Here is a 22,487-nt window from a genome sequence, read left to right as displayed (position 1 = left end):
TTAATTATGGACTGATAATATTTACAAACATGGAGGGTTTAAATGGGAGAAATACTAATGCCAATGTATATTAATTAAGTGAGACACATATTATGCTGAATATTTTTGCTGGTATTTTGATAACTAATAATTATTTAGTGAATAACCGTATTTTTGAATAAACTTGTACTTAATGATTATATAATATGGGGTATATATTTTGTTGGTCGACCCTAACTTTCTCTTGGGTTGCAATATGAATTTTGGGTAGAAGTTAAAACCCATATTTTGTCAATCGTTGATTTTTGATAAGGTGGTTGAACCCAACTAATGGGACAACCCAGGGTTCTGATGAACCCAACTGCTTCACCAACCCAATTTTGCCCATTTACTAAGTGGTTGGTTATTGTATTGCTTTACTTGGTTTTAAAAAAAACCACAAAATATCTCTGATGAGAAAAGGAACATTTGAGTTTGGTAAAGATATCCTGGTGTTATACCAATAAAAATCTTCCCAGTTCCTTCTGGTCGCTGATGATAATTATTTGTAATTTTGATTCACTGTTCACCGAAACAAGCATCACATTATGACATATTGATTATTAATTTCATTTTCTTGCTATGTAATACTAATTAATCTACTCTATATCAATTCAGCAATATTTCTTGTCTCACTCTTGTAATTATGTCATGTTACTCACTTAAGAATTCTGTTGAATTCCAAACATCACTTCTGAGGTTATTATTTACAGAGTGATAAAAATGTATGTTCTTGTCAAAACTATTTTTGAGTGATATTTCTTGAATACTATTGTCTCAATCAATAAACTTTTTATATTCAGTTCAATTCTAACCACTGAATAATGGTTTTTGTGAAATTCATGGGGGTTAAACAGTGGGGGTTCATCCAGTGAAAACCAGTGGACCTGTGATGCCTCGATAAGTTTTCTAGGCATTAATCAGTTCTTGGTGGACGTGTCTTTGTCCACAAGTTCAAGCAATTTTTGTGGTCATTTTCCCACAGAGGATGTGGCATTTTTTAGTGTCCCCCCCCCCAAAAATTTCTGGTACCCCCCCCCCAGAAATTCCTCGAACTTCCTCCGAACTTATCCGCAGAACTTCTCCCGCCAAGAACTTTTCGCGCTAAGGTTTTTTCGCGCAAAGGATTTTTCGCGCAAAAGGCCTGTAGCAAAATCCTGTCTCTGCAAAATCCTGTCTCTGGAAAATCCTGTCTCTGAAAACCCTGCCTCTGGAAACTCAGCCTCTGGAAACTCAGCCTCTGGAATCAGCCTCTGAAACAGCCCCGAAACAACCCCGAACCAACCCCGAACCAACCTACCTGCAATGCAAGACTTATATAGGACTACTGCGGAGAAATACTTCTCCTTGGCAAGCAAGGGGAAATCGGTGCTAAGGCCTTAGTATTGCACTTGGAGTGAGAAGTTTTACCATTGTCCTATCACAAACTCTCTCTCCCTCCAACACCTCACCCCAGTATCTCCTTCCCCTCCATGTGTTCCAATGAACGATTCCTCTGATGTCTCAACCCAGAAGTTGAGGGGAAAATTCTGGGTGCTGGCTGTTGTCTCAAAACCAGGGAATGGTGTTTTGTGGAGCGGCCGTTTCTGCAGGGGCAGTGACGCATCAGTGGGCGGTTGTTGAATTCGCCTGGCTACCCCTCCACTCCCTGGAAGAAGCCCTCCCCTCAAATGCTGTCTCGCCTTGCATAGGCAAGCCCTCTTTCTGGTCGAGACCTGCTGGGAGTCACATGTCTTGTGAGCCATGAGATTTTTAGAGCAATTTTCTGCTGGTAATGTTTCCTTTGGGATCATGAATTTACTATCATTGTTTTCTGTAATACTTCTGATTTTTTGAATACTCTTCTTTGAATAGATATCGTACGGTAATAACTCGTAAATTGTTTTTGGCTACCTTTTTCTTGTGAGCTGTTTTTCTTGTTTGTGGAGTCTTACCCTGATCCAGCATGTGACCGACGGTTGGAGTATTTCCCTTGTCTGGACTTACGTGAAAAATCAACCAGATTTTACGACGTAACGTTACAATGTAATGCATAAAAATATTATAGAATTTGATAAATGTTGCTGCAAAGACAGTTTTTCAACCGAGGTTTTTCCGAGATTGCCTGAAATTAACAAATTATCTTTTCTTCAGGATAACTAAGATGCCATTTTGACGTGCTTCTGGTCGATACAAGTTCTTGTGGAATTCAATTTTTATGCTAGACCTGGATTGCCAGCGTATGAACAATAAAAATGCATACCATAATCTAGGAAATTCAAAGTAGAGTATTAAATTAAATGTTAACTGACTTGGGCTCTTAACTTGACTTGATCATTTTTACATGGCTATAACATCACCATTAAAAATAATTTCCTACTTAGAATTTTTATTTACGAAGAATGCTTTATATTCTTTCTTGTCGGGTGACATTCAGAATCTCTATTTCATGAAAAGCCAATGTATGTGGAGAAATTATAGTTCAGGTATTGAAATCAATTTACTTCAATGAAATATGTAAACGAATACATTCGAAATACTAGGGAGCTTTTCCTTTCTTATTCGCTTTAAATTTTGGAAGATGTACTACAAAAGTTCAACTTTTTAGCATTATTTTGATAAAATAGGATGTTTTTCGGAAAATGTTTACAATAGAGGTGGATTGCTCTTGATAATGAAATGAGATTAGGGATAGGAAATGTGAAAGATGTTTTTCGATAATTCTCTCACGGTGTCAAGGTGGCAAATACAAAGAATGAAAGCAGGATACTGTGCAAGCAAAGATGAACTAATGATGTATGCAAATGAGAGATGCACTAATAATGGTCTATGAGCCATTTCCGAGGGTATAAATACTCTCTCGTACTTTGTTACCATTTTAAGTGCATGAGATATGACTTACATTATTGAGGGCGATGTATATTAAGTTAAAATCCTATCAATTTTCAGTTAAGATATTGTTGAGAGCTGCTAATTATGTTCGCTTAGATGCTTTCAAGCACAGAATTCAAACAATTTGAAAGTATGATTAAAGTGCTTTGCTGTAAAATATTATGTTTTCTTTTTATCCATTTCTTAGGGGCTTTAGTTGTTCGACTATTTAGAAGTAATTCCTTTATATAAGATGACGAATCTCTCAGAGCTTTTTAGGCTAGAGCTAACTGTAAATTATTCCAAAAAGCATGTTGTAATTTTTGCCTTGTTATCCTTGACAGTGTACTTCACTGATGTCGCTTAATTTACAAGGTCTTAAATCCATGGAGAAACAGTTTCTTATGCCGAGCTGACTTGGCTCGACTTTGCCTTCTTCTTAAGTATTTCTTGGTACGGAATAAATCACGCATAAAAATTGAATTTGATTAAGATTGCTCAAGTATTAAAAAATTCTCGAGATAAAGAGGTATTCATAGGATGAGAAAAAAATATATCAAATATATAAGTGATAAAGTTAACAAAGTATTCTTATTGTATCTCATGACTTTTATTATTGTATATTTATTGTATCTCATGGCTATTATTGACTATCATTACTTTTAATTTGTGTTAAGGTGCTATCGTTTGTTTCAACAAGGATGAGGAATTACGATGGCGAAGAGGTTAATCATAATATTGATGATAAATTATGAATGGAATTTTACATGTAGGATGTGCCTAAGATTGGAATTGATAATATTGATAAACAGTCGAAAAATTACATGGTGGATAGATTATATCTTACAATGCCGGATTACTTATAATTCCTACAAAGTAGGTGCGGGAAAAGTAGGATTTCATATTTGTTCCATTGCATTAACGTAAGTAGAATTTCGACCATAATTATGTTGAATATTAATCTCTTACATGTAGCTTGAGCCAAGCTTTTAGTGTTGGTTTTCCCGCTTATGCATCGAGCTAGAGTTGGAAGTAGAAGCTTATTTTACGAGATGCTGGAATACATGGTCCTGAAAACTGGTCTAGCGTAGCGTAAATAGTGGATGTAGTTGAGATATGTTAAGTGCAATCGACTAAGAGATTCAATTAAGAAAACAAGCTCTAATGTACCGCATCGAACATCAGACGTTCTATGGGAAGGAGAGAGGATCTAACTGAACTCAAGCCTGAATGGAGAAGTGTTTTAATGATTGCAACAACAAATCAAAAAGCTATTATCTTTTGGAGGAAAGGTAAAGATGTGGTACTGAAGAGAAATCTGATAACTGTTATCTAAGTGGATCATGGGGATAGCTGAGGAGAGCAGGTGATACGATCATACCTGATGGGCAACATGTGTTCCAAGTTTTGGCTGGAGAAACTTCCGTTCGTTTTAGAAGAGGAAAGAGCGGCGTACTAATATTAAGCGTGAAGGAAATGGAACAAGACGAAATAGTCTGATATATCGAAGCCTACCGCTTGAACGAGGGTGAAATATATTACATGAATTGCCATGAGAAAAAATTCCGCTGGACTGGGAATTGAACCACGGACCTTTGTTTATTCGGGACGTACTTCCGGCTTGCAAGCGAACAGCCAAAGACCCGTGGTTCGAGTCCGGTCTAGGGGATTTTTTCTCATGATTACTCTCATGATAAAAATACACAATGGTAGACTTAAATGCTTTCCACAGAAGGAAGTGTGAGCCATAAGGGGAGAGGATCTATCCTTGACAGTATACATTGAATTTTAGTTGTGAGGGGAGAACATCAGCTGGGGAAAAATTTCTAAAAAAGCATATTTATTGCTTTACCTGCAAGTTTTTGAAAACTTTTATTAGAATTTCGGCTCCATGAAACTAAAAAATGGATTTTCTGATAAAAGGTAGGTAAACAGTCATGGATAAGAGTGTATTTGAGGACTTTCAAAGCTGACTCGCTTACAATTGGGTTCATCTAATTAATAACGTCACATAGTAGACCCATGGAATAGCAATATTAATGCATACGTTTGGAATTTCTTTTGTTTCTGTTGTTGTCAAATCTGTTTTATTTTTAGGACAGATGTTTTTCATTTTAGAGGATAATTCCTGCATACTTTATGCTTTTGCGCCATTATTAATGGTTATAGCATAGCTGAGGATTTAATTTAATTCACTGCTGATCTGAGAGCAATTAATTTTTTTAATACTTTTATTTTCCAAATTACCCATTGAAATAAGATAACTGGGTGTCCCTCTTTCTAAAATTTTTTAATGAGTAGAAAATCATATTTTTAGTGGTAATTTAACAGTAAAGTGGTTAGCGCAATCGGTTATTGGCCGAAGAGTTCCGGGTTCAAACCTCGGGTGAAGCTTTAAGACATCCTGAAACATAAATCCTCGTGATATTAGGAAAAGGGACTGCTCATTCTACCCTGAAAGTGTGATATTCGGATACACGGCTGTAGCTTAATCTGGGGTCAGATTAACCCTCATCCATCCAAACCAACCTTCAGGTTGAATCCCTGAGTGTTATTGTTACATGGGAATGGGCTCGCGGCAAAATTTATATTGATATAAAAACTTTTGTTGAATGCTCCTAACGCATATAAAACCTAACTATGTGCAAATATAAAATCGTAGAAGCCGTTACCTTTTATGTGAAAATTGCCAGATAAAAGCATGTTTAGCATATTTTACATGTATGAAACATAATATATATTATGCATAACATATTGTATAAAATTTTTAAAATAGTATTTCCGTGATTTAAAATAGCAATGGCAAAATCGAAAAATTTCTATTCTGCTAATAAATATGGGACATCATTATAGACAAAGTATGCCACAAAATGTTAGGAAAACTAATTATCTAGTGGATTATTCCTATTCAAAATGGATGCAAACATGCAATATCAAATAGGCTGGGAGAGCTTACTGGTTCTCCGCCAACAGTTATTAGGAGATACGCGTTCTTCCACCATTCCGGTTTTGTCCCAGATCTAGATAAAGGTTGCCATTGAAACTCGAATGGGAAGGTGGATTTACCTCGAAAGGACTTAAGGTAACTACCGAATCGAGAACAGCCATTTCCCTTTCAAACTTGGAGCGTCCTTTTCCGAGACCGTCGTTGATATCTTCATCTTTCTCGCTGATAATGAATGGAAATTCCATTGAATCGTCGATGGGCGGAAGGAGACCTCAAAAGACCCGCGATGGGACACGTTTCGAGAGATAGATAGGCCTCCCTCCCCTGGTGGGAGAAGGGGCGTATCTAAGGAGATAAGCTCCGGTCGCGCCCTCGGAAGAGTGCGACACCTTTCGGTAAAGACACGGGAGGTCTCCTCTGTCCTCGATACAGGGGAGAGGAGGGAAAATAGCATCCTCCTGCAGGTTGAACAATTGACTGCGCTTGTTTACACTTGAGGAAGAGAGAGAGAGAGAGGGGGGGAAGACAAACGGGAGATCTCTCGGGTAGGTCTCTTAAAACGGCAGGTAAAGGCGCACACTATTCCTAATAGTCTGAGGTCAGGCACGCAATTACATCATCATGAGCGCAACAGTGGGAGCCATGTGTAATTTATGGTTATGGGGGCCCATTTATTGCCGTCGTTTCGTGGACCGGGGAGGGTGGCAGGAAGGAAGAGGTGGTGTGTACGCGAGAGGTGGTGAGGAGAGGGGGGTGGGGAGAGAGTGAGAGTATTCGGGGGGGGGGGGGAGGGGGGTGGCGAGGTGAGGAGAGGGGGGCGGGGAAGGGCGCGGAGTAGTAGGAAGGGCCACCAAGATTTATGTCGGACCGAGCTTTACCGTGGTGTTGGTGGTGGGAAGTTGGGAAGAAGAGGTGTGTGTGTGAGTGAGGGAGAAGGGGTTTTTCGCGGAGGGGAAGGCAATGTTTATTTTGGTTTCCCCAGATGAGTCTGGCGATGTAAAACATCGGCGCGAGGCGATGATGGCGGGGATCGTCGGGAAATGTCGATTTGCGTCTGATTTTGAGAGCCTTGACGATCGACTGCTATACAGACCACGGAGGAGACGTGGTACTAGGAGTTCAAGACTGGTGTTTCAGATTATGTTTCACCTGGAATCAGTAACCTGCCAGCATGAAGCAAATCTGAGCATGGACATTTCTGAATCATTGGATCTGATGGAAATCATACTGGGCCTAATCTGAACCAGTGCTAGTAGTAAATTAGGGAACATGGAAAATGTTTTGCAAAATCTTCCATGTTCATATCGTCGAGTGTAGATTTAAATCAGCTTACCTATCGTAAGTTATTCCATACAATTTTCTTTTTTTAGTGGTGAAAGAGAACATGCAGCAAAGTTTTAAGTACTTAAAAAGTATTTTATGAAATCATCCGGTATATTACAGAATGCAACAGGTGCCGTGGAGTAAAAATTCCATTTCTTACGTTAAATGTGTTAACGTACAAATAAATAAGATGGAAACAGATATACGTTTTAAGGAGATTTTAAATTAAATCTATTTAATCTATTGTGAAGTAATCGAATGATTTCGTACCTGACGAGGGATTTATCAGATTTCTTTCCGATTCATATGATTTTTATTGGAAATAATCGCGTGGGATGAGACATTTTCATTCTTGGGTGTGATGCAATGTAAAATACCGTGAAGGAGAAAAGAGGGTGTGCGGAGAAGCAAGTGTGCTTTGACCGTTCGAATATCGACTCGACTAATATCGACTGTGGTAGCCCAACAAAGGGCCCTTCAGAGGATTCAGTAATTAATCTTGTGGTTTTTCTGCACCGGGTAATATTCTATCCATCATTAATTCACGCGTTTAAAAGAGACGTCTTAAATGATGGCTCGAGTCCACTTTTTGCTGGCCAGTATCGTTTTAAAGGCAACGTAGAAATGTATAATACCCCCGTGAAATTGACGTTTATTTATTTGGCACGAGATACTTTGGCTGCTCATTTTATCTAGCAAAAAAGGAAAGTGTTACGATGCTTTACCTATTAGCACTGCGTGGTAACAGCTACACTTTAGAACAGTCTCTATGAGAGAGAGGGAATTTTCGGACGACCCTTCTAATGCATGGCCCTTTCATAAAGTGATTGATTTAAGTAGGTTCATAGCTTGATAAAAAGCGTATTTATTACGACATCATAAATTAATGGGCACACTTTTTATTATCTTATCTGCATTATTGCGGTATGTTATTCACACAGAACATCTCTATACTGTGAACCAAGCAAAGCGCTGCAGTTCAGCCTGATCAGCATCTGGAAAATGATTTTTTTATTGTCAATTGAAAGCAATTTCAGGAGGTGTAGTATGATGTCAGAATTTTAAAAAACTTTGAAGCTAACTGTCATATCTCGTAGGATATCATAACTCTCAATAGCTTGCATGGAAATTTCTCTGAGAAAAATAATACTCATTGACCAGAAAGCAAATGAGGTCTTTCCGCATTCGCCCACGGTGTTCGAATTGGATAGGTAAGCTTGATCTAGATGAATTTTTCTTGGTGAAATTGCTGCCAATCCATTCTCTTGGTGTAGACTATTTAGTCATTAATCTGCTCTAGTATAGTAAGATTTTGTTTCAGAGATCAGACATTTTCATCATCATCACAGGACAACAATCCTAAAATTTTTTGACGCAGCTCCCTTCTCAATTCTCCTGTAAGCTAAGCATTTCACTCCAACGTATTCATCATCTTTCACACCCTTCTGTACCTGCTCCATATATATTATTTTCGGGATCTTCCTTTTCGGTTCTTGCCATCTACTTTTCCCTCGAAGATTTTCGTCATCAGGCCATCATGTCACAAGATATGGCCTAGAACTTTGTTATATCTTCTTATTAAGGTTTTCAGGAGGCTCCTTTTCTCTCCTATTCTTCTTAGGACTTCCTCATTACTAGCTCGTCTATCCATTTGATCCTCATTATGCTTCTGTGGCACCAAATTTCAAAGGCCTCTACTCTTGATTTCTCCGCGGCTGTCATTGTCCATGCCTCACTTCCGTAGCAAACATATTTCAAATGATGAATTGTTTCATTACTTCTATATTTAAAAATTATGATTTTTATCTTCCAAGATAACAGAATTCATCCACCTCTGCAATTTTCTTAATCATAAAACTTCTTTAAATCATATTATTAAGTGCCTTATTTTTGGGAGTAATGCGTGAGTTCGTATTCCGTGTTTTAGTGGAACCCTTTGATTGCTGAGCTTTGATCTTTTGACAATGAATAGGATGGAAACAAATGCGAAGTACACCTATGGTTTAATTAATTATGCTCCTCCAAAGTCATGCCTGATCCATGGAAGCGTTGTAAACTATATTTTATGGTAGCTCTACGTTTCAAGGATGATGCCAAGTATTTGGTGGAATAAACAACTGCTTTTGAATTGCTCGTAATGTGATTAGTCTTAAATATCATATTAAAAGTATTCATTTTCTAGGGGGCTTTGTTCATGTATATGACGTAGTATATTTAACTTCCCAAAATTAATATTATTGTGGTTGCAATGGCGAATAATATACTTATGTATTCAGGATACAAAAATTTTGGATAATATTTCGCGTTATTTTCTTAGAGCTATTTAGTGTTTATCATTTAATATTAATTTTAGTGGCCACAAAATCTTTAATCTTCCGTCAGTCGCGACACATTTGGGAACACTATTTGTCGCGCGGAGTATTACAGTTACCATTTTGGAATAGTTAAAAAAAATTCATGAAAGTAGAAATAACTGTTTTAACTGCAATTAATCATTAATTGAATACTTAATTTCATGAAAATACTGAATACTATTTATTTTTGTCGTTTCTTACAGTTTTTCTTTCATCGAAATGGTATCAACATGTTTAATTTGGACGGTAAATGCAAACATATTTTTCACAGCTTCACAGTACGGATTTTGCTATTAACCTAACAAATATTTCTGACTACAGGGGAAATTATTGATTTTGGAGATATTTTTCATTAATAGCGCGCTCAGTTTAACTTGAACCAAAATATCTCCTATCAGATTGGGATGTTACTATTCGATGCAACCACAAAATTGTTATGGGTATGTTTTCGGTGTATATTATTCATCTAAATCAATGTAATAAGCCACCATAAAGGTATGTAGCAGAGAGGAAAACCGTGAATTATACCTCTAAGTTCACTCTAATTATGTGAGAACCAAAGTAAATTCTTCGCAGTAATAGTTTCATTCAGGTGCTAAATTGATTACAACAAAAAATTCGTAGCAATAAGACGCATATCCAAAATTTAATGCTTTAATTAGTTGTTAGTTTAAACTATGAACGTATTTAAAAATTTTCGATGAATATCACGAAGCTATTAGCGTATCATGTATTGTAACTCAAGTTGTCTTGTGGCGTCTATCAGACTCCAACAGCAACAAAATATCAATATGTGTTCCATAAATGAGACAAAACATGTAATCATATTGGTGACTATTTCAGAATCCTAAAATAATAAGACTAGCGGAATATGAGTTTCCTAACTATGTTAACACGATGTGGGCGAAGAAAAGAAAATAGTTTGGAGTCTGGTAGACGCCACGCGACCAACGGAGGGTTAATTTATAATGTCCATTATTGTAGCATTGGTAGAGTTGTTACAAATTGAAAATTGGGTAATGGAAATGGGCGATACCTGACTATATTTCAACGATGATACGATGAGGCTCGTATGAAGTTATAATAAAGGGTATTATTGCTTGCATTATGAAATAAGTTAGAAATAAATACGATATATAATTTTATAAAGTTCGATATGTGTACATTTAGGATATTTACTAATACTCGTAATATTGTTAAAAAAATAAAAGAAGCTAAATAGTGCAAAAGTCTCTCTCATGTTATCTCATCATGCTATGTTTCAAACTAATACGGAGAGATGAATTAGACTGTTGGTAGTTTTTAATTGTTACAGGAATTATTATCAGAATGTATTGAATACCATTGAACCTTTTATTGAATTTTTTGCTACGCTCATCAAAGAATAGTTGCTACCTTGCGAATATTCATGTTCTTACTAGAAGATCATTCTAAATATATATTAGGTCTAGTGTATTTAAGTGCCGTTTTACGTCCAACATTCTGATCTTTATGCCTTATATTTCTCTTGTTTAATAAAATATAAGCGCTGAGCTCGTGAACTTAGGCTCTTTATTTATCATAAACGAGGCGGATATGTATCCATTTGGGGAACTTGAAAAACTGTTAGCCGAAGCTGTGATTTTTTTCTTATCCCTTTTGTAGTAAATTTGGCAATACGTTCCTGCGTGTAAAATAACCATATGAAAGTGCTTGTGAGATTCCTTAGTTTTATAAACATTTTCTAATTTTCTAACACATTAAGATTTCGTCCGCATATATGTTTGACTACATTTTTTCCTCCAGCCGAAATGACGCTTCTAGAACACCATGAAGGCATTGCTCTCCACATTTGAGCCTTGCGTTCATGTTCCAAAACACAGGGAAGATATTTAGAGAATGTGTGGGAGTTAATGTAAGTGCCAAATACACGAATAAATTCATGTACTGTTTTTGAAAATCCTTCCGTATGAATTCTATTTGTCAAAATGTTTACGAGGTATATTTTTGATATTAATTATTTTTCGCAGAAGCACTATTCCCTAAGATCCTAGATTTTATTTCCTGTGTACATTGGATACCTTGTATAATTAGATTATGGATGGATGTGACACTTAATAAAAATATTTTTAGGACCAAGATAGGACGAAAAATGGCAAAAGAGCGCTTAAAAATAATACTCTCTGAATCTTTCAATATTCTTCCTCCCCCGCAACCGTACTTACGTACCACGTCTTGCACATTTTACCTACTTCTGAGGAAGGCGGTTTGGTAAGCAAAAATCCATGTCATCAAGCAAGAGTTGGTTGTGTGCCTTTTCACAGTTTTTCCTGTATCCTTCGCATATTTTGCCTTGTTTTTGAAAACAAAATTCTTCAGGAATGAGGAAATAATATTTTCGCCAAAAACTTGTTTTTAAAAGTTATATTACTATTTTCGGAGAGTAGGCACCTATGTATACACCTTGAAAATTAAATTACTTTAATAACAAAAAAATAATGAACCCAATAGGAAATACCTCTCTCATGTTATATGCATTTACTTTTGAATTCCATGAAAATAACATGAAACAGAACAACTGACATTGGAGAGAACAAGCCGTTTTGTAAACTTTAATTATAATGTGCGTGTGAATTTTGTCACCTTCAATGCGAATACCCCACAAAATTTGGGGAGTTTTAACTCAATTGATTAGTAGTCTATATTATGTGACATAAAGCGCTGTCTCAAAACATTGGGAAATAAAACGTGATACCTATAAAAATCGACATAATGTATTAGTCAAAAACAATTTTTGTGTAATCAATGAAAAATTTAGTCTATTTTGTTTCTTCGTGGCATTCGAGAAGACGATGGTTGGGCAGCTAAAAAAAGGAGATTCATTCCTACCACCTGTGGTGCAGAGCAAAGCAATTTTTCATTTCCCATCTAACAGTACACTCTATAAACGAATAAGTATCCACCTTATGTAGCTATTTACGATCCATTTATGTGTCTTAGTATACAGGTTGCTCGATTAGCTCAACATTGTGAGTGAATTTAAAGAATTAGTTAATAACTTCAACTATTTTGTCAGCTGATATTTATAGACTCCGTCTTTTAATTCATGAGATGAGGTATTCTGGAATGCGAAACATTTGTTTTCAATAATCTCTTAAATCGGTAACTTATTTACGACACAAGTTGAGAGTGATGATTAAAATGCTCAATTATTACGTAAGTTTTTCTCAAGCAGGGAATGATGCGACAAATAGCATAATAAACATTTCGATTAAGCTAAGGGATTTTTTATATCTGCACCTGCAGAGTAAGGCGACCAAAACAGATATGATGCTCGACACATGATAAAGTGCTGCCCGAATGTGCCCAAAGAATATTTTTAACAAGGACTCTTCAATGTTAAATATTGGATATGTATATTCATGGTTTGCTATGACCTTTCTGCGGAGAAATAAAATTTTGATACTTAATATAATATTTCTTAACATCTAATACAGTACACATAATATGGGAATATCTTCGTGAAAAAATGGCTGAGAAAAACAGCGTGACAGATATTACTTTACTGTCGGTAGTTTATAAGAAAGATTTAGTTCTCTAATATTTTAAGAATATCATATTATCCAATAGTAATTTTTGAAACAAATGAAATCAATTCTTTATTATAGATTAAGATGCGAAAAATAATTACTTTTCTGTAAAGAATAAGGGAATTAATCAAAGTTTTCTGAAAGTAAACTCATAAACTTTTTGCCTTAGTAATATAAGTTTGGTATAAAGCATTTGTGACTTCCGTTATGGAACATAAAGATTGCTGTTTAAATTGTCTTATTGTTGGCTTAGAATGATATTTTGCGCTGTAAGTACACTTTTTGTAACTTCTAGAAGAACATTTTCAAAGCTAATTTTCACGTAGAATAGTGACGGTGAGGTTACGGGAGTATTATTACTGTTGCGAGCGTCTAGTACAGAGTAGTTTGTGCAATGGGACAATATGAGGCAATCTTGCAAATAAATTGTTTTGAAGTAACGTTTTACAGATATTCTCCCAAATTAGTTAATATTAGAGCCTAAAAGCATTGCCAGAAGCGCAGTATCAATGTTAATTTTTTTTAATCTCACATACATTACACATTACAATACATTTCACAGGCTCTGAAATAGGCCCTCGAGGGAATATTATTACATTATATGACATTATGGCCGAAGATTTGATATTCTTAGATGAGATTAAGCACTGGAGTTTTATTCATAACTGGCACCTTATATATTCATCAAAGTGAGTTAAAAAGCAGGCAATGCTTTGTTTGTATAATTGAAAGTGTACCCTAAGCGGGTGTTAAACGCGGTGTCTCCAAGTAATGGTTGAAAAACTGATACTGTAATTTTATTTTTCATAAATTCATATAAGACGAAAAGAATATTTACCATTCACTATGGATCTATTAATCCCACTAGCTTATTGTAGGATAGTAATTCATCAGAAACTTTGGAACAATCTTTTCGTATTTGTTTGAATCGCCAATATTGCTGGCTTATAGTAATTCAATATTCCCAAGTAGCGAAGGAAGAAAATTTTTCTCTTAGGCATTGTAGAAATACCGATTAATGCATTTGGTTTATGATTTACGGCTTGGTATCTGATGGAATAAAGATGATCATTAAACGGTTATAATTATGAAATGGTGAAGCGTTTTACTATTTGTTATTTACTTTGTTCGTAATTTTCCACCAAAAATATATTCTTGCTTATTGTTAAACTGCCAAGTATTAATTTTAGCTAATTCACCTGATAATTAAGGCAGTTGTAAAGCGGCCACTCAATACAAATAGCCTTTTACCGTAATAATATTATAGAATCGCAATTATCATGATGTTATCTTATTTGCATCTGCCTCAGATGTTCTTTTATGGTTGTAAGCTTTCTCAAAAAACTAACCATTCATATCCTTAGTTTAAGTTTTACGATGAAGCTCTATATTAAATCTACTATAAAATGCGCATTGATGTTTGTGCTTAGATAAGCTGTTTAACAGGTATATTTTGCCAAAATGTGTACATGATTTTATACTGATTAGAGGTAGTTGTGACGTAGTTGAAGGTGAATTTTATTTTATATTCACTAATTCCAAAGTAATACTTTTAGACATAAGACCCGCGTAAAATTACATAACATCGGGGTTTTTCTTCTTAACTCCCTAATTTTATTGTTAACTTGTTAAACTAATGTACTTACTTTCTTTGTTGGTGAAATTTGAGGAATTATAATACGGGAATAGCTTACGAAATATTTCATTTCACATGATTTAAAAAAAGTGCATTCTTGGGATTAATCATAATTTTAAATAATGCAATCTTTAAAAATAATTATGCTAGTTAAAATTATATGATTAAAATAAATAAATAAGGAGGAATTAAAAAAAGATTGTATTTTATGCTTATTTCTTGTCTTAACATCTTGGATTTTGCTGAGAGACGATATTACTAGCCTGTGAGATGTATTATTAATTAGAGTCCTTTTCAAGTACTAAAAATAACTCATAGCATTAGTAATGGCGAGTGAATCATCAAATATCAATAATTATGAAGATTAATTGGAGAGTACTTCAGGGACCCCTGAGCTGATACCTGCTATGGCTTTTTTTCCAAGACAGCATTTTGTAACTTATCCTGAAGTCTCAATGTAAAAATGTTCAGTAATTCCTTTTATTAATGAAATTTAATTTTTTTATTTCCACTATCAATGTCGTATTTATTGTCATGATATTGAAAAAGTAAGCCCTGAAATTTTATCCGAGCGCTTTTGATATCAAGTAATTCACCTCACTGTCAATGTTTCTTCGAACCTATTTCGGAAATTAAAAATTTAGAATGACAATGTGCCCGGTTAAAATATCGAATATTCTTTGAGTGCTCTTTGCAAAACGTGAACCGCCATGTCCTTCAAAGGAAATAATTCGGCGAAGAGTGAAATATTTTGTTTAAATATTTATTTATTTGGAAAGTCATATTATACCACGTGTAATTAAGAAGTGAGAGCAAATGTGAACATAATAGATTTTCATCAAATCCATCCTCGTTGATTTTCATCTGCCAAAATGCCTTTCCTTGCTATTTCTTCCCGGCAGAAAGTCACAAATGACTTCAGTCGCACATTTCTTTTCTCAGAAAGTAATTATTATTTGCTTCTAGTTATACCTATAATGGTTCCCCTTTGTTGGAATTGCGAACATTAATTTCTATGACAACTAAATATACATAATGTGCTGTGAATGTTTTAGAAGAATTTCAGTTCTAAACTGCAGAATGTTTAGTAAGTGAATCGCATTATTATTCCATGGGCTTCAAAGAGCGCCATTTATGCTTACAATCTTGATGCAACTATCTCAGAGATACTCTGTTTTAATTAAATGCAGAGGAATTTTTTCTTAGATGGTAATGTGAATTTCTAGGTTTGTCCCAAATACCACTGCAGTTTTCTCTTTGAGTCTTTTTTGATTAGCCAACGTGTTTGAAATAGCTATTTTACTAGCGATAGAATATTCAGTTTCCATTTGGATACTGCAGAGATTTCTTCAAGATCATCATTCTATTTAATGTAGCTATCGTGGATATAAACAATAATACCATACGCTCTTTTCCATCCCTGATTTGGCATCTTGTGAGTTACATTTGGGTTGTAATATCGCTATGCTCTTAACGGAGAGGCATCTAAATATGACGCTTCACCTTCTATATAGTGCGCGGGGCACTTACATGCTCCGGAGACGTGGATCTTCTTCATCCACGGGTAGATGACTCGGGAGCCGGAGCTGCTCCCACCGCCGTCGCCGCTGTCAGAGCAGTCATCGCCGCCAGAGTCCATGGGCGAGCCTGGGGGCGTGGAGCAATCTCCGCCGCTGCCCCCGCCGGACGCCATCTGCCCCATCATCATGACGGGGCTGCCGTGACCGCTGCAACTGCTGCTCCCGTCCGCCGCACCCAGCAAACCGTCTCCGCCGCCCCCGTCGCTTAGGTCCCCGCTGCTGCTCAGCCCCATGGACAGCACCATGCCCGCAGAGTCTCCGCCGCACCCGCCGGGGGCGAGCTGCTGGGGCGGCGGGCCCTGCGCCTGCTGGTGCGGCTGCGGCGCCTGCTGTTGAGGCTGGGTGGTCGGCGGAAGGTGGGACACCGGTATTAAAGTCGGCATGACGGTTGGAGGAGGCTGCTGTTGCTGTGTTGGAGATTGCTGCATCTGGTGCGGTTGTTGATGCTGCTGTTGGGGCACCAGATGGTGCGGGTGTCCTTGCAGGAGGTGGTGCGGGGAGTGTGGAGCGTGAGGCAGGAGCTGGGGATGGTGTTGTTGTGGCTGTTGGTGCGGGTTGCCCTGTTGAGGTTGTTGAGTTTGTTGTTGTTGTTGGGCCATGTGGGGGTGCTCCTGCTCTCTTTGGACGTGGTGCGGGAGCTGGTGCAGCCCAGGGTGACCCATGTGGTGCTGGGGGATGGGCGGTGGCGCGCCGTGGGGGAGCATGGCAGCTGGGATGACGTGCTGCTGGACATTCTGGTGGTGCACGTGTTGCTGTTGTTGTGCGTGGAGGTTGGCGGCGTTCTGTGCGTGGTGCTGGTTGTGTGGGTGCAGGTGATGGTGGTGGTGCGGGGGAACGTGGTGGTGCGGGGCCTGGTGCTCCTGCTGCTGGTGTGGATGGTGATGATGATGATGTTGTGGATGGGGATGGTAATAGCCGTATCCTCCGCCACCCGAAACCTCGCCTCCGACGTCACAACCGTTCCCCTGGAAGCCGCCCATTCCCGCGTCCCGGGCCCCGTACGATCCGACCCCGTACATACCACCGCCCCCGCCGTATTGGTGATGATGGTGCTGCGCTTGGTGCACGGGCGACGAGGACGGGGCCACCGCGTTGACTACCGGGCCGCCGACGGCCGAGGGGACATTGGCGGCGGCGGCGGCCGCGGCCGCGAAGAAGTCGGCGGTGGTGGCGGGCGACGGAATGTAGCTGCCTTGGGTGTAGTCATCGGTGGGCTGGAACTTCTGCTCCACGACCGTCGTGTACGGGGCGGTGTTCATCAGAAAGGAACTCATGATCATCAGTTTATTTTATTCTCGGAGCGTGATCAAAAACACTTTTGACTCTCTTATTCCTAAGGAGGCATACAAAACTTCACAATCCTCCGTGGAACCGACCACAGGTAGTGTTTGCCATTTCACTCAGGTCAGATTGTCAAGGACGAACATCCTTATCCCAAGAGATATTGACGAATTCCGCGCCTCACACCATGGTGGGCCGCGGTGACACTTAAAGCACGGCTCTTCTAGATTCTGAAACAGAACTTGTATGCAAATAAATAGTGATTAGTCTGGGTGGGCGCTCCCTACACCGATTTGGCGCCATCACCTCTAAACCCGAGACTCTCATTGACTCTCGATCCACTATTTACTGAGTTCACTTGACAGTGGTCAAGTTATCTCCCAATTTACCGACGCTTTCGCGGGAATTTCCTTTCCCGCGGAGTCCGCCGAGGTCTCGGCACCTTTGTCGGACGACGGCGCCTCTCCCGGCGGGCATCACCGAAGTCCGCCCCGCCCCCTGCAACAGTCTATCACGTAAACGAGCACTAACTACCACCAACTCCTCACATGAGGTCCCTCCGTGGTATGACTGACGATGGAAGCAATGCTCTCGTGGGGTCGTCTGTGGATGAACGTAGCACGTGGACTCTTGTTACCTCGGAGTCTCACTCGCACCTCATTTCCCTCTTCCACCCTTTCGCGACTTCGCACCCGTGGAGGAGCTCCCGAAGTTCTGTCGCTCACCGGTGCGCTTGCCGGGCTGACAGTGAGTACGGAGCTAGTAAGGAGTGAGCGGAGGGAAGGAGAGAGATGGAGGAGGAGGCAAGGAATGAGAGGAGGAGGAGGTGTTGGTGGGCCAGGGGGAGGGGGCGGGCTCGCTGTGGCAGGCAGCAGGAGGAGGGGGGCGGTCTTGTGGGGTGAGGGGCGGAGCGGTGGGGGCAGGGCGGAACCGTTGACTGACAGGCAGCAGCGGCGGCGAAATAAGGGAAAAGAGAGTGAAGGGAGGAGGAGGGGAAGTGGATGGAAAGGAGTGTTGCTGGGGTGGGGAGGAAGAGATCTCCCAGGGGGGGAAGGGGGTGAGGTGAGTGAGGATTGAGAGGGGGAGGAGATATCCCTGCCTGGATGGACGGGGGAGGAGGAGGATAGTGGTCTGTCAGCGAGTGCAATGGAAAAAGGGTGGGCCTTTTTGGGGTCCCGATAAAGAGCGGGAGATTGGGTGGGAGGGCTTTTCGGTGGAAAGGGGTTAAAGGGGAAGGGGATAGGCCCTGCTTGATATAGGAGGGGCCCTGGAGGGGGAGGAGGAGGGAAAGAGTAGAGGGACCCGGAGGAAAAAAAAATGAGTTGCGCGTGACGTCACCGCCACACAGCAAACAAGGCTTGCCTCCGCTTCTGAATTGAGGAGAAGGTTGGTGTCAGCCTGGTGGGTGGTGGTGGTGGTGCGGAGACACAAAGGCCCGACGGGAGGGAAGTGACAATTTTGAGCAGCCTTTTGTCGGCAGAGAGAGGACCAACCCCCCGTGAAAGGATTCGCGAATGCATCCACCGCGCGTCACGGACTCCGCAGCCCTCGCGACCGGGGCCCCACTAGGGGTGAATGATATTGGTGGTTCCTTCAGACCCCAGCCGCGGTCTCCTTCTTCTTAGTCATCCTCGTTACCGTCTGCTACTTCGATCCTTCCTCCGTTGGAGTGGAACGATCTTCCATTTATCGTGATTGGCGATGATTGTTCATCCCCTGATTCTTTTCTGGGCGATCTTTTCTTCTTTCAATCTGCGAACCCTTGCCGCATACGCCCTGATTATTTTTTCCATTCTTTCCCGATGCGCCGAAGTAGGTGAACCTACAACCCCTTTTCCGCATCTTATGCTGAATACTATTTCTCTCCATGATGAAATCACAACATCGCCGGAATTACCGAAGAATAGTTTATAATTGCCAAAAGCGAAGCTGAACAATGCAATGAATCTCATGAATGTATTTCTCATTTTTTACTCTATGAGTCATTTTCTCCTACCTCTCCCGTGATACGCGGTTTAATTCAACACTTGCGCAAGAGATTTGAAGCGGGAAATATTGTCCCGCTGCAATTTTTATCGACGGCAGCGACCGCTTCATGAACCGCGTAACAGATTAAAATTGTCGCTTAAATAACTCAGCTTTCAACGGTCTGACGCGGATTTTTGAAATGATTTGACAAGAGAGAGAGAGAGGGTTAAAATGCCAAAAACTTTCCCCTCACGAATACTATGGAGATCGGTTCGGTTTATGCGAGGAGGTGGAGTGGGGTGGGCTGGCGTTATCTTCCACTAACGAAGGCCACATGCCCCCCGTCGACGTTTTTGAGGGGCATACCTCGCAGCGGCATCAAAAATATTAAAAAAAGAGAGGGCAATAAAACCGTCGGAACTTTGTTTCGTCATTCTGTTTTTTTTCTGGTTTTTCATTTGACACGCTGCCGATTGCTTCCGGGTTGAGGGAGAATGGGAGGGAAATGGTGGGAGATAGAAAAATGAAAAACACTCAGCGGATCTGAATGAGAACTGATGGGGGTGGGAGGTGTTGGGAAGAGGGTGGGGACAAACACAAACACGCGGGGCTCGCGGCAACTGTTTTAGCGTGCGCGCGGGGCGCCAAAGCCCGCGATCTCTTTCACACACGTCCCCCGCCCGTGCTATCTCGCGGGGTCCCCAACACCACTCACTCACCCCCACGCGTGGATCCACGCACATTCACGCATTTCGGTCGCGGGATGACGAGCCCAAAATCCACCGTTCAGGCGGACGTCAATGGACGCGACCCTCACACTTCGGAAAAAGCAGCGGACCCCGCGGTGCGCGGAAGGGACCCTAACGTGCTGCCCGGAGAGGATCGGCCGACTCATTGCTTCGGCATTAATCGATTCAATCAACAGTCACACACTCGCTCACCGTCCGGGGTCTTCATAGGCGTTGATCGGTGCTGGGAGCAAGTCACTCTCCGTGTATATTTATCGCTCTTGTGTCGGTGCGCTTAGGGGCTGACGACCGGCTCTCTCACTCTCAAACCTGGGCCTTTTTTCTCGACTGAATTGGTTTAGGGGGCGGGAGAGTGTGAAGGGGATGATCAACGCCTGCCTCTTTCTATTATTCCGTAACTCCCTGTAGGCAGCTATGAGACCTTTCCTAGAAATGTGAGGAGAAATTCTACGGTGTGCAAACCTGGTGAAATGGTACTGGGTTTCATTTCAAGTATGATAATCAAAATTAATGAAAAATGAAGCCTCATACGAATGCGTCCGTAAAATGGCGAAGTTATGATAATATTATTGTAGATTTCAATTTTGTTCGCTTTTCTCTCCAAACTTGGCCGTAAAAAATCTCTAATTTGGCAAACTCAATAAACGAACTATGGCAAAAGTGGCGCTGCTCAATTTGTTGAAATATTTTTGGATTCGAGTTTACTTTGCACGACGAGGATTAGCAAAAACGTTGGCACTTAATTTGAGACATCCCCCATGGGTGATGAAAAAATTTTATTTTGTATATCGGCCGATAGCTCCTGATCCTACTCGGCATAGGCTGACTAAATTTTTCAGTGACCTAGTCAAAAGAACTTTACCCACAATTATGCCCCACCCATGATTGGTGAAGATTCCGCTAAGATGGGACTCCATCCTGCGTCCTCCATCGAATATTTTACCTGGACACTTCCGAGGCCGGGAGTACGTTATTCAATATTTCAGATGACATTGCCATTGTTGCTCATGATAATCGCAGTCTTTTTCTTTCAATGATGTCCTGGCGTGATTTGGAAAATACTGAGTCGATATTCGTTGAAAGTAAATAATTTTCCTCGTTGCTTAATTTTACGGATTGAAATTGTACGTAAATACTATTGAATTAATAGCGTTTCAATACATTTAGTGTGCCGCTAGGATTTTCTTGCAGTTCTATTGCAACAAATTGGTATCCCGGGAAGCCGGTAATTAACTAGAAGGTCGCTAAAATCCCTTATCATTCGCGCGTTAAACTTAATGCATGCAATACTCCTTTCAGACTATTCATTTAGTGAAAATAAATATGCATTGAAAACTTAATCTTCTAAAGAGCTAGCAAGTTCAGGAATTAGTGATTGATATTTCCATTACTCTTTCTGGGTAGAGACCTGTGTGAACTATGGCATACATTTGTTTAGAATATAATTCTGGATGCAACATAAAACCGAAATTTTTAATGACATTTTTATTTAGTCTAACTGAAAGAATCCATGCAAATTTTATCTCGACGATGAAAGGAGTGTACATGAGTTCCACCGAAACACCCCCACCAACTTTCGTTAAATTTTAAACCGCTTGATGCGATTTATGGGTATCTCAATACTTATCTTGGGTGGCTAATACTTTTCGATAGTTATCGTTATTAGAGTAGATTAAATAATGAATACATGAGACGATTTGTACTTCCTTCTATCTCCCCCCATAAGAATGACAATAACTCTGGATTAACTGTTCTTCCTTCTTTGCCTTTCCTCTTCTGCCTTGCATTATTTTTTGCTTGTAGTCATATGCGTTGATAATGATCATCATAGGAACAAACAAGGTTGAAATCATAAATCCCTAAGTCTAATAAGCACATAATGGCGTGCAAACGCATGGTGATTCAAGAAAAATGTATGGAAATACAAACATGCACATTATTTGGTCTTATATATACTATTTGATCTATATACTCTTGCTGCCTAGGTTTCAAGAAATAACCGACAGAAGAGGATGGGGTTCATTTCAATTGTACGTATAACGTTTTTTTAAGCACAGAGGGTGATACTCAGGTGAGCAGTTATCAGAAAAATATAAGAGAAGCATTGCGGTGACCCATGAAAAATATGCCATTTAGTCAAGCGAGTCCTCTCTATGCATGCCAAACGTTACTCTTTTCACAAACATTTTATGCTGTACTTGAATGGCCCATA

General features: G+C 39.9%; 1 protein-coding gene across 1 annotated transcript in view; it reads right to left on the bottom strand.

Annotated features, from left to right (window-relative positions):
- The window catches only part of LOC124169564 (homeobox protein B-H1-like), a 32,741-nt gene extending 14,451 nt beyond the window's left edge, over nt 1-18,290 (bottom strand). Inside the window, exon 1 of the mRNA XM_046548205.1 lies at nt 16,228-18,290. Within this exon, the coding sequence (XP_046404161.1) occupies nt 16,228-17,551 (1,324 nt within the window). The 5' untranslated portion in view covers nt 17,552-18,290. The remainder of the gene's footprint in view (nt 1-16,227) is intronic.
- Nucleotides 18,291-22,487: the final 4,197 nt, after the last annotated feature.

The sequence above is a fragment of the Ischnura elegans genome, chromosome 1 (assembly GCF_921293095.1).
Source record: "Ischnura elegans chromosome 1, ioIscEleg1.1, whole genome shotgun sequence".
NCBI classification, from domain to species: Eukaryota; Metazoa; Arthropoda; class Insecta; order Odonata; family Coenagrionidae; genus Ischnura; species Ischnura elegans.
The sequence above is the reverse complement of the archived record's forward strand: the minus strand, read 5'-3'. Positions and strand labels throughout refer to the sequence as shown.